General features: G+C 39.7%; 1 protein-coding gene across 1 annotated transcript; it reads right to left on the bottom strand.

Moving 5' to 3' along the window:
• Positions 1-3,344: 3,344 nt before the first annotated feature.
• htra3b (HtrA serine peptidase 3b) lies at positions 3,345-13,442 on the bottom strand. The gene is made up of 9 exons (XM_026936291.3): positions 12,706-13,442; positions 8,651-8,750; positions 7,743-7,965; positions 6,129-6,323; positions 6,009-6,041; positions 5,778-5,892; positions 5,608-5,665; positions 4,766-4,861; positions 3,345-4,123 (listed from the first exon to the last, which is right to left on the bottom strand). The coding sequence occupies exons 1-9, from the start codon at positions 13,124-13,126 to the stop codon at positions 3,955-3,957; spliced, it is 1,410 nt and encodes a 469-aa protein (XP_026792092.3). The 5' UTR covers positions 13,127-13,442; the 3' UTR covers positions 3,345-3,954.
• Positions 13,443-13,524: the final 82 nt, after the last annotated feature.

The raw sequence follows: 13,524 nt of genomic DNA, 5'->3' as shown, positions 1-13,524 counted from the left end.
TAAATGTATCACAGGTGGTGCATTCCTGAGCCAACACCTGGCCTACAGTCAGCTCCAGAACTATTTTCACCCTTGGCAATAATGGGTTAAAAAAAAAGTTCAAAAAATTTCTGTGTTGTTAATTATCTTAGTCTCACACTAGAAATATAAGACATATCTAACAGCCAACTGATATTCATTTATTCTAAGAAAATAAAGAACCCTTACCAATATATATATATATATATATATATATATATATATATATATATATATATATATATATATATAATATATATTACACCAAATCCAAGTGTGTCATGATTATTGCCACCTACAGAAATTCTTAAGGTCAAAATGTAAGTGAAACATATTCTCATTTGTGTTTAACTTTTGTTCACATTACTCCCTGGCTGAGGTACAAAACTGAGGTGACAAAGAGGACAAATTCCCTCAGAAATTCATCACAATTGGTAAGATTAAAGAATACACAAATGATATGAGACAAAAGTGTGTTGACAAATCAGACAATGACTGTAAAATAGCCACATGCCTGAAAATGTCCACTATCCGGGCTATAATTAAGTTTGAAATAACTGGAGCTGTAATTAAACTGACTGGGAGGACGTATGTGTCTTCTGCCCCCACGCACGGTGAGGACGATGATTAGAGACGCCAAAGTCTCCAAATCCATGATTAGACACCACCTCCATACCAAAAGCTATTAATAAAGCATGTCAGAAGAAAGCTAATCACAAACATAAGTGCCTTGAGCCAGCTCTGATATTGGTCCATCTCTGTCCATATTGCATATAGTTCCTTCTCTGGTTCCATTTCTCCTTCCATTGTATTGTGCCGACTCCCATGGCGTGTGTTTATGTATGTGTCTACATTCCACACATTCATGTGAAGGCTCTAGAGATGATCCTGGACAACCGAGTTCCCTTCATAGCCAAGTGTGTGTTTTTGTTTCAGGAGGAGATCAGTTTACTGAAGTAACACTCCTCTCCACACAGACACGCACACGGAACTGTCCATGGCGATCTTAACAATAAGCAGGCTTGTTTGGAAAGCCCCTCAAGCTTCATTATGGAGGTCAGCTGGGGGTTTAAATCATAGTGGTAAACTGTGTATTTACTTGTGGTATGATTCGTTGTGGGAAGGGTGGTCTTGTGTGCAAGAGAAAAGTTTCATTTAAATACCAGACTAACATGTTTGTGTACCACTTCATCTTAAGTTTAAAAGAGGTTTGCAAAAATGCTAAATATTTTCAAAATACAATACACAGCCCAAAAATATGAATGCGTAAATATGTATTGTGTGTCCAGCCTCTGATGTCCCTGTGTACTGTCCAATTTTCGTGGTGTTAATGGAATGAGTGATGAAAGAGAGATTGCTGATTTCCTCTTTGCCCACATGTGGTCTCCAATTTAAATAGGCTTATTCACTGTTCACAGGACTGTGCTTGTACACAAAGGTGAAGAAATCACTACATACCACAGACAGCCTTCATCCTAACCAAGACCATGTCTCCTCTTTCCAAACTCTCTCCAACCGCATCATTCCAAATGCATACACAAATTGTAAGGTTGGTCTTCAAACTGCAGTTAGAGATGACTCAGTCTTCTAGACTCTAAGCCAAGTTAAACAGTATACTAGAAGTTGAAGGTTAATGTGAGTGCCTGAATCAGTGTTTAGTATCTGGTGAACTAAATACAATCACACTTCAGAAATTATCCCTTGACCATGTTTAATAACAATCAAAGTTTATCGCTTTGCCATGGTTTTGTAAGTCATCTATAAATACGTATTTGTAAGGCATCTATAAATACGTATTTGGTGTGAAATGGTTGAAGCTGATGTAGGCAAAAGGTGCAGTGGAGTTAAGTTAGGATGGCCTATTTGAAGTCAATGATCTTGAGCAATATGTATTTTTGGGATTTCTACTTGTGCAGCAAAAACCTGGAAATTTATTCCCTGTCGTTTTCTAGGAAAACACCTGGAAAATGAATAAATGGATCAAATGTCCTGGAAATATTAATGAGCTCATGGAAAAATGTAAGGCCATTGAGACTACATATTTTGCCTTATTTTCTCCTCATCTGATATCACACACATTCAGGCTACTGAAAAGTATTTATTTTACTTTTATTACACCAGGAGAATCCCATTGGTCAGGCTAGCAATTATCAGGCACTTAGGATTCAAGTTGTTCTTTGATTGTTTTCATAAAATCTTTTAAATTCTACTTAGTTTATTCTAAACTAAAACCTGTTGTCTTAAACTTGACTGGCCACAGGGAGTGGAAGCCTGTACATTTCATCTAAAAATTCAACACAACCTGATTAAGTAATTGTGTGTGTGTGTGCGTGTGCGCGCTCATGTGCGTGGGGGTCAGGGTTGGGGGTCAGGGTTGGGGGTTGGGTGGGGATGGGGTATAGGGGAGGTATTAGTCTATGTATTCTTGATTTTAATGTTAAGATTGTCAGCAAACGTGACACCCATTTGTCTCATCTTCATGTCATTGAAAATGTCCTGGAAAATAAACTCTAAAAATGATTTGTCTATAACTGGTTTGTGCTTTAGGACCCAGAGAAAAGCCACGTTGATTAACAGTGGAGCGTGTTGGATGCAGCTGCTCGCATGGTGCAGCATGACACGTTTTCACCGTTCATTCATTCATCTTCAGTAACTGCTTTATTCTGATCAAGGTCCCTATGGTTTAAATTACTTATTAATATTTTGGAAAATAGATCAAGCTAAGTTCAATTGAAAATATTGTGGACATGTACAAACAAAAATAATAGTGGGAGTGTGTGGGACTGGACAGTATTTATTTGGGAGCGAGTAGGAGTGCAATTAAAAAATGGTTCCATTTACACACCTACTGGAATCATTTTATGAGAATGTGTCTCAAAGTGTCTCAAAGCCTTCGGGAGGAATAAGAAAATAAAGACTAGAGAATAAAGAAGACATTCCCATTCACCTGGGAGTATAAAATATGTCTGCATTTTCTAGGAATATTTGAAATTGTGCATGTTACAGCATTGTGCTACAAATTTCATTTCCATACTTACTAGTGTAGTAATGTTGGAATTTTAAAAGAATTATTCTTCATTAATTAAATTTCAAGTTCCACTTGAATATGCCAGATATACCACCTGGCTAAACAGAAAGGGGAAAGTTATACATTATCAATGTACACTTTACAGGTATGGAGGTGAAAAGTGAAGCCTGTACATTGGTGTATCTGCTGTAACAGAATATAACTTCACATTGTTTGATCGTAATGCTTCCAATATGACTATTAAATGAATACAAGGAGAACCAAACTGGATTGTTCATGGCCAGACTGGGTGACATGATGATCAGAAATTCTGCCTTTATTGGTATGAACCAGCAGACACAATTGTAAACATTTTGACTCAAACAAAGGCGAAATTTGCTTACATTTGTTACAAAAGTAGATATCAAGCATCAAAAGACAGTTATAAAGTGAACAGCAATAGGATGTGTTGGTCACATTTTATACAACAATGTGCTAATGCATAGCATATTTGACTTTTTTCCCAGTTTTTTTTTTTTTTTTTTTATCGTGATGTCTTACACACATCTACACCATGATGATGACCATCTACATGTGCTCACTCTGCTTCACCCTGGCCTGTGGAATGGTCTCAGTCACAAACCTAGCTGCTTTTAAATATCACCAGCATTGTCTTTAAAAAACAGTACAGTACTATACATTTCCTTATTCACCATAAACTAAATAATACAAGACATTTCATCTCCATCCATATATATGTACAGTATTTTGGCGACAAAACACAGTAGGGAAAATCCTACTCAGTTGTGTTTTTGGGGTTCCTGGTGTTAAAGGCTTTGGTTTTTACTGTCTGTGGCAGCTGGCGTGCCAGCCATGTTCCCCTGTTTGTCCCTGCATTACCAGAGCAAACGGTAAGGTGCATAAATTTGTCACTGCATGATAACATCAGGCTCGATGTTGAACAGCAGATCATCGTTGCCTCGGCGGACTTCCAGCAGCAGAGCCGTGTCTTCCATCAGTGCCTCCTTCAGCTCACTGGTGCTGGCTAATGGCCGGCCGTTCAGCTTTACAATGATGTCGCCATCCTTTATACCCCCTCTAGAGGTGAAGGCGCAAAAGATATTTCAGCACTTTATTTAGTTCAGGTTTAACAAAGCACTTTTTAGTAAATGTGTCTACCACAATCTCTGAGGCTCTTACGCCAACATGATATGACCGCATTGTGGTCCTTTACTTATTATCTTCATTCATTTATGAAACAGCAACATTATACCTTACATTACAGCAGTGTTAAAAACCATCTCAATCTGTTGTGGCCCGTAAAATACATTAACAAATCAAAACACGCAACAACAAATTCAGTGAAATCAATATTAACTCAGAAAGGGTAGGTCTTTATTAACATTAAATGCTCACTGTTGATTGGCTACAGCACACGTAAGTCTAAGAGACCATGGAAAATGGAGAGCTGGAGGATGTTTACAGTATGAAGGAATATAAGCCTAAATTAATTTGCTAATGTTTTTACTATGCTTTCTTTTATCTAAGACAGTTATATGACGTTATTTTGGATGTTGCCAACATCATGTGTCATTAATAAGTATGAAAATGCTGAAAACCCAATAAAGGATGCCTGGTTATTCAGAAGTCAGAATTCCTCCTCACTATAATAAAGTGTAAAAAGTGTATAATAAAGTAACTCCACCTCAAATAAGCAGCATGTGCTCGGTCAATACTTACTTTTGAGCAGGAGAGTGAGGAACCACTTCATGGACATAGATTCCACTGATAACGTCAGGGAAGTCTGGGTTCTGCTGCTTCAGCTCCTCTACAAGACTACAGAAAGCACAAGGATACCCCATGCTGAACACACCAAAGATACTCAAAAAAAACCTCTATGTGGATATATGAGAGGGTACTGAGCAGTTTAGTGTAGAATAATGTGATGTTTGTCACAATTATTGGTGTGAGGTTTTTGGGCCATCCAAAAGTCTTAATAGTGCCTATAATACAAATACACTATATGGCCAACAGTATGTGGATACCTGACCATCACAGCCAGATGTTCTTGCTGAACATCCCTTTCCAAAAGCATGGGCATTAATATGGGGTTTGTTCCCCCTTTTGCTGCTATAACTGCCTCCACTCTTCTGGGAAGTTTTTCCAACAGATTTTGGAGCGTGGCTGTGGGGATTTGTCCATTCAGCCACAAAAGCATTAGTGAGGTCAGGCACTGATGCTGGGTGAGGAGGCCTGATGCCCAGTCGGTACAAAGTTGTTCAGTGGGATTGAGGTCAGAGATCTGTGCAGGTTACTCAAGATCTTCCACCCCAACCTTGGCAAACCATGTCTTTATGGACCTTGTTTTATGGGCCATTGTCATGCTGGAACAGGTTTGGGCCTATTAGTTCCTGTGAACTTAATTCCATCTTAATGCTACAGCATACAGAGACATCCTATACAATTGTGTGCTTCCAATTTTGTGACAACAGTTTGAAGAAGGCCCCCATGTGGGTGTGACGGTCACGTGTCCACATACTTTTGGTTATATAGTATATAAATCAGATATGAAATCCACTCACGCTTCAGTAATAGTAAGCATGCGAATTCCAATGAAACGCTTCTTCACTGATCTGACTTCTGAAAGAATGACGCACAAAAACAACATAAAACAGTCATGATTATTTATTATCCATAAACCAGCACAAGCTATGACCAATAATATGTGCATACACATTAAATGTTGATGTACCTTTGCTTTGTTTCCCCATGGAGTCATTGAGGAAAAGGGTTATTCTGTCTGAAGGAATGGCGAAGGAGATCCCTGCTGCTACTTTTAGGGTGTTGATTCCAATCACCTCTCCGTCCTAATAACACATTAAGTTCAACATAAAGGTTAGAATAGTAGCATTATATTTACAAATTAGTCTATAAAAAAACTCATTTAGTATTTAATGTGCTTGTACGTATATTGAAGGCTTACCAGGTTGACAAGGGGGCCACCTGAATTCCCATACTAAAGAAAAAAACAAACAAAATTCATTTTTGTTTAGTTTAAATACCAGTATGATCAGATACTCAAATCCAGTATCAATTGTCTCACATTTATGATTGCATCAGTCTGGATGTAATCCATGTCTGAGTCCCGGATACCCAGCTCTTTGCCATCTCTTTGAGCCGTGCTGACGATTCCTGTGGTCACTGTGTTCTGCAAAGCAAATGGACTCCCAATAGCAACCACAAACTCCCCAGGCCGCAAGTCTGCTGAGTGACCCAGCAACAAGACCGACAGTTTTTTCTGAGCAGTGTCAAAGAAGAAAGAGCACAAGAGAGAGCACAAGAGGGAGAAAGATAGAGACAGTGGTTAAACTACTGTCATATGGGTATTGCTGTGTTTATTGCAGTGGGATTTTCTGTAGTCTCTTAAACAAAAAATGAAGTGTACACAAAGTTTCACTCTACACGTAGTCAATCTGCCAAGACTTGTTTGGTGTCGGAGGTTTGCTTGTTTAGTTTTATACTGGAGCTATAAGGCTGATGTGCCAACAAGCAAGATAATAGTCTTATATATGTATATATATATATATATATATATATATATATATATATATATATATATATATATATATATATATATATATATATACATATATATACCTATAAATATGGACAAAAGTACAATGAATGTCTAAAAACAGTGTTAGCAGCCATCTAACAGTTTTGTATCACTCTACTTAAGCATCAGACCCCGGCAAAAGAAGTTAAAAGGCTTAGATGTAGGTTAGTATAGATTTCAGTGATAATATTTTTCCAATTTGTATATTTATTTTAACTTAGACGCCAGGGCAGACCCAGGACCCACTGGAGAGATTTTATCTCATACTTAGCTTGGGAAGATATGAGGATCTCCCAGAAGGAACTGAGGTCTGTGGCTGAGGATAAAGAAGTCTCGACGGCCACCGTGACCCTCACCAGGAAAAGCCAAACAGAATGAATGAATGACTTATTTTACGATTTTATTACATTGTTAAAGTACAAATGGTGGTACTTATCCAACCAGCGTCTTAGGCACGCAGATGTTCTTGATTCTGAACTGAAGGCTATAAACTTCCTTCCCTTTCCTCACTTGTTAGCTACATTAACTTTAATTACATTAAGGAAACTTTCATACACAAGATACTGCATGTCTTAACTAATCATCTACATTTGGGGTGAGGGGAAAATTGCCTTTGAGGCTAAACTATTCCTAAACTGCTCCTGTTGTTCTTGTAAAGTTAAATGTGTGCTGTCAGTCACCTGCTTTTTTTATATTTAGCCCCAATGTATTCCAATTTGGTCATATACCAATTCCTACCCACTAGAGCAAGTACTAGCAGACAGACAAACCCAGCCAATGGCATCTGTTTGAACTGCTGCTCATGCTTTGTGACAGACTTGGAGGAAAGCACTATCTGCCCTCTTCTGCATACAAGAACTCATAGCCATCCAAGGCTAGTGTCACTGTGATTGACAGGGGAGAAAGAGAATGGCTAATTTTGCTCTCTTGAACTCCTGGCAACAGATGGACGTGACATTGTTGGGTTTCTACTATTGTCTTGTTCAGTGCATGTGTGCTTATGTATGGGACAACTTGAATAATAAAGGTGACATCTATCCAAAAGACAGATAAAAAGGAATTGTTAAACCAATAACAATTCCTGTGTCATACAGTATTCACCTCTGGGTTGATTTTGATGGTGGCGATGTCAGACTTTTTATCAATGTCTTTAATTGTAGCGTCGTATATGTCTCCATCATGCGTCTGCACTTTAAGTTGCTGATGTCCTGACACAGACGTGGTGGTGGACACGACATGAGCATTTGTTACAATCAGCCCAGTCTCTGAAATCACAAAGCCTGAGCCGCTCGACAGTGGTACAGTCCGGCCAAACAGTGGGTGGCTAAGGGTTAAAAGTCAACATTATTAGTTTAAAGGATTATAGTTGGCACTGGATACATTATTGCACACATAGTAGAGAAGATGATTGTACAATTTTCATTTATCCAGGATGTAAAACTCAAAAACTACTGTGAATAAAGTACAGACTCATACAGGCGCAAACTCAGTGGAAAAAAACAGTGATTCATGATGTTAATGATTCAGGATTTTGGTGAGTGGAAACTGTCTGGCTGTTGACTCCTGTGTGTCTACTTAACATCTTTTTTGTCAAGTGTGTATAAATCAGCAGGCTTGGTGAGAAACAGCTGTGCTCATCCTGACTGTCTCAGGAGGCATAACAGCTTGAGTGTTTGCACACCTTCACCTCTGTCACATTTCCACCTCTTCATTAAAAAAAACAAAATTAACAAAGCAACTACTGTAGACCAGACTGATTTCTGCTGCATGTCAAAATAAGACAGCCACGCCTGCCATGGGCGTAAATATTTTTAAGGCCAGGAACAGAACAATTGCTTCACACTTGCATGAGGATCATTTAGTGCATATTTTCTTTATGTCTATTTTTTGTATAGCATATAACAATCAACATGCGATTTTATATTCCATTGTTTTAACTTGAATGCATTTATTTAGAATATTGAACATTTATTTAGAATTTTGTACAGTACATCCGATGCAGAACTTACCTTAAAAAGAGTTCCACATGGACCACAGCTGGGGCAATCTTTTCCACCACATCAGCAATGAAGTTGAATTTATACCTCGGGCTGTTGGGGTGTGTGGGACCTATACTAGCAGGAAGAATTTGTCATGTTAATAAGCACACACCACTGTGGTTTTTATAGAAGGCTGGAAGAAGTTCACTCATGCTGCTGACCTGACCTTACTGTATATGAAAATAGGCGATGCTAGTCTGAAATGAACAGTTAGTGTAAACAGTTTTCCAGAACATTTTATAACCCTTAATGAGTATTTTAATAGAATAGCAGTCATTAACTAAACCTTTCAGTATTTGTACACAGAGGAGGTTATATTTACTGCAGGACCAGAGGGCAAAGTTGTGGTAAAGTATTTTTCGAACACAGGAAATGCTTGTCTGTAATCGCTTCACAACCAGCAGGTGGTTTCAGTCCAGTTCACTAGTGTGTGTGTGTCTGTGTGTGTGTGTGTGTGTGTGTGGGTGGGTCAGGGGGCATGTTATTATATCCTGGTGAGGACCAAATATAGGCCCAAATATAGGAATATTTGATAGTTTTGACATTTGGATAGTATCCATGAGAAAAGTTTTTTTTTAAAACTGCTGCTTTAATTTAAAAAACTAAAAGAGTCGAGGTTACTGAAGTTACGGTAAGAGTTAGATTTAGGTGTAGGGACAGCATTAATTGGCTGCATTAATCATTATGCCAATGGAAGGTCCTCACACAGATAGTAAGACAAACATGTCTATGTGTGTATGCATGCAGCCCTGGGTGTGTAAAAGTACAATAATTAGACAACATTATTTTCTGCACATAGACTGCACCCAAGCTGACTGTTGTTTCCTGTGACCGCCTTGGCACACACACTCTAGCTCAGGGGTCTAATGGCACACCCATCTTTATAACCTCAAAACAAAATTTGTGTTCCAGGGCAATATGTCTAAGAGTATAATGTTTACAGTACAAATTTACAACCACTTTATACCGTCTAACTGCAACCTCTAACACCACCCCAGAGGTTTACATTTCATGGGTTGTGCCTTTGCTTTGAGTGCAGTATATTTTGGTAACAGTGTCATTGCTGTACAGTAAAAGAACGAGAAATGGAGCATCGAACTCTGGCCAAAGTATAAATTAAGGATTGCTCATTAAAAATCATCAAAACTGTGCAGTAAATCACATGCAGTTGTTTACCATTAATCACAACAAGGCTACATTCCAGGATAACTGTATCACTTAGACAAGGCCTTAAGGGGAACTAAAAAGTTCTAAAGATCTTTTAGGTCATGGTGGTCAAGTCAGCCAACTGCATATTCCAACTCCAATGTGGATCCTCTTTGAGGTTGCTCTATTAGAGACTGTATAAGAAAAAAAAAAAAACTTTGCACAGTCAGCCATGCACCAGCTATTTAGTGAGGGTTAAAAATTCCATAAGCTGTCCAAAATGATCACTCTGACACTCCAGTCTGATTTTCCAGTCTGGTTTGAGGGCAAGACCATACATTAGTGGTCCAGCTGATGGCACATCCTTGGCTACCATGATGGAAGGGATGCATGGTAGTGGGATATTTGATACACTAATGAAAAATTCAGTGTTTATCCTTGAAGTTTCAGAGTATTAGTTGTACAGGAAATTATGACTGATGAATTTTTGGTATGTTTATAATGGGATTAAACACAGAAATGGTCACTCTGCATGCTCTTTGCAACTGTTTAGCTTGGCTGATATTCACTTTCCCCTCTCCTGGAAGGTCATATGAATGAAAGTTTTGAAAGTAAAAGTGCTTCCTTGACTTTTTTTTTTTTTTACATCTTAATACTATCCTAAACACACAAAGGATCATCAGTAGGTTTACTTTGAGGCTAGTGTAAGATTATTAATGTATATGTTGTCAGATTTTGTTAGATATTGTCTCTGTGTTCTATCCTCGAGCCACAGCCCATGGAACATCTCATATATTCTGTACACTTAGCTGGCCACAAGCTTCAGAATATTGAAGGTTGCAATTTGATTGGGTCTCTGCACATCCATGTATACACTCTTCCGTACACCGCCTTCCAGTGGGAAACCAAATGTTTGAACAATGAACTGTACATAGCGCAATATATAACCAGACTGGGAAAAATTTCCATTATTAGAAAGTTTTGTTTAAAACAGTAAGTGGTGAGTAAACATGATGTGTCAGTCAGACAGCTCTTCCTGGGAAAGTAGGCAGTTCTTGGCCACCAGAAAGCACCAGACAGCAGAAGCAAGAAGTCTGTCTTCAAAATAATATTCTCATGTCTATGACAAAATTAGATGGCAGTCGGGAAGGATATGCCATACCTATTCAGACAGACATCTTGCAATCTTTCTGTAGTAATACACAGTAATTGGTTTGTTTATTGTTAAGAATTGGCCCCTATTACTGACCCAGCTCTCACACATAATGACAAAGATTTCCATCTGTCAGTAATCGCGGAAGCTGATTCTGGTTAACAGCTCAGGCTATCTTTCTTTGTGGGTAAAAGAGTGGCACTCATTCCTGCTCTTGTCTACTTCCTGTCAGTCTGCAGTTTAATGGTTGTTCAGAAAATAGTTAAGGTTAGGCCAAAAGTTCAACTTGCACTCAGATTCACCTGGATATTCATGTCTAGTCTGGAGAGTACAATGACCTTCTGTATTCTGACTGCCTCCTCATATGATGACTCTACAGCTGCCACCTGTAAGTCAGGGTTAGTGTCTGCGTTATGTTGTTTTAAATGTCCTTGGAGGCTATTAATTCAAGCTGTATGCTAGAAGGTTTTGTGTAAGGGAGTCAGAAAAGTCCTTAAATTAGGGGAAAAAATCTAGAGCCTAGACATAATAAGTACATTCATATTAATGTCTGAAGATATATAAGGTACTATATTGGTTTTAACTGTTTGGTGGTGATTTATGGTGTGTAATCTGTGTGGGATCTGTAAGACGTCTCCCTAGAGGCTGTAAAGAACCAGACTGAATGGAAACACTGCTAACCCCCAAGTCTTTTTTAAAAATCGCACTGAAAGATAACCCCTTGTTGGCAGGGACATTTGCTGACTAAAATATAGAGTGTGACTTATTTAAAACCCACAAATTACTGCTCTCTGCTCCTCTTGAAGTGGGAGTGAATAATATAGCCTATAGGTTGTTAGTTATTGTCACAATAATGGCCTTTGCAATCCTGATAGAGTTGAAGGTTGCTATAAGCAAATAGCCCACTATCCAATCAGCAATTATTTTATTGTGTGATAATTTTAATCATTCCTGAGCATCCTTAATAATGTACCTAAATCCTTAACAATTCCACATCAATGGATCAGTTGTGTTTTATAATGTTGCCTGGCATCCTGTGATCATAGCATGTAGCACTTGACATTAAATTTTATTTTGACGTTATCTTACAGGCTGAGATAGTCCCCACTGCAAAACCAAACGTCTAGGAGGTGAAGCTGGGCCTCCTCCAACTCCTCCTATAAACCTAACCCTGACCCTACCAATGAGATGCTATACAACCTGCAGTAACAAAACACAATTATCCTGACTGAAAACAGACCGAGTTGTCCCCACCCCTGGACTTTTGGTTCACTCTGCCCAAGTAAGAGGAGTTGGATCAGGTCCAACTCCACCTCCTGGACTTTTGGTTCTGCAGCAAGGGGTACTGTACAGGTTTGCCTGAGGGCTCGGCCACATGGGTGACACAGGGTGGCAGATGCCGGACTTAAAATTCTTGCAAGCCCAATTGCCACCCCAACTACTCTATCTCTTTGAGGTCTGTCATTGTTGTGCAATTATTGCAGGCGTAATGAAACATATTTAGCTCATGTGATCAAATACCCTGAGTGTTAGAAACTCTAGAGCAGCTATAATATAATACAGTAATGTCATCAGGTGCCATCCACTTTCCAATAATGAACAACTGTGAAAAAGTACAATACTTATTCTGCAGAAGTAACTCTGTTTTGAGCATTAGTGTGCTCTTGGCTCGCTTGGCACACTGCTCAGCCTGGCTCTGTTGAAGTGTGACAGAGTGATAGCTTACCTCGGCCACTCTCGCACGGGCCCTTGTGCACAGAGCTCAATCCCGGCAGGCCTTGCTGCAGTGCTTTGCGGCTCGCGGCTTTCAGCTGGCACACGTTGGCGTACGTGTTGCCGTCGCTGGCGCACACCTTGGCTCCGTAGCGGCACTGACACACGCCTTTAGAGAGCCGTTTCCCCGCCGGATGCTTGCACTCGAGCCCGTCGCCACAGGGCAGGTCGTGCGCGCGGCCACACGATTCCCCCTCGGCGCGCGCGCACACGAGACAGCAGCCGCAGCGGTCCGGCACGTAACCGCTCGGGCAGCTCGGGCTCGGGCACGCGCTCACATCACAGCGTGCAGGGCAGGCTTTGGACTTGGGCTCGGCGCACACCAGGGTCCTGACGCAGAGCAAAATAACGACAGATAACACAATCACTCGCATTGTCTGATCTAATCAAGGAGGTAGGCAACCGGTGGAAGAAAACAACAAGAAAACTACAGCAAAAAATGTTTAGACTGAGATCATATTCTTATTGACAGCAGTCTCCATTAGTGTCCATATGTGCTTCTTGTCTCCAAAGCGTTTCTTCTTGCACTAAAAGCAATGCAAAAATGCAACAATGCAATGCCTTACAGAATAAGTGCAAACTTTACTTCATATTAATTAAAGCCTAAAGAAAAAAAAAACTCTTCCAAATCCAGGTTTCTGACTGTCTGGTGTGCAGAGTGAACAGACGGTCCGGCCGGTCTGTCTGAAAGCACTCTTACTCAGCTGAAGCTGTTTTTACTGGAGGCGGAGAAAGCAGGGTTTCTGAGCGCTCAGCCCACTTTGCAATCATA

This window comes from Pangasianodon hypophthalmus, chromosome 4, assembly GCF_027358585.1.
Source record: "Pangasianodon hypophthalmus isolate fPanHyp1 chromosome 4, fPanHyp1.pri, whole genome shotgun sequence".
Lineage (NCBI taxonomy): Eukaryota > Metazoa > Chordata > Actinopteri > Siluriformes > Pangasiidae > Pangasianodon > Pangasianodon hypophthalmus.
This window is presented reverse-complemented; position numbering and strand designations above follow the sequence as displayed.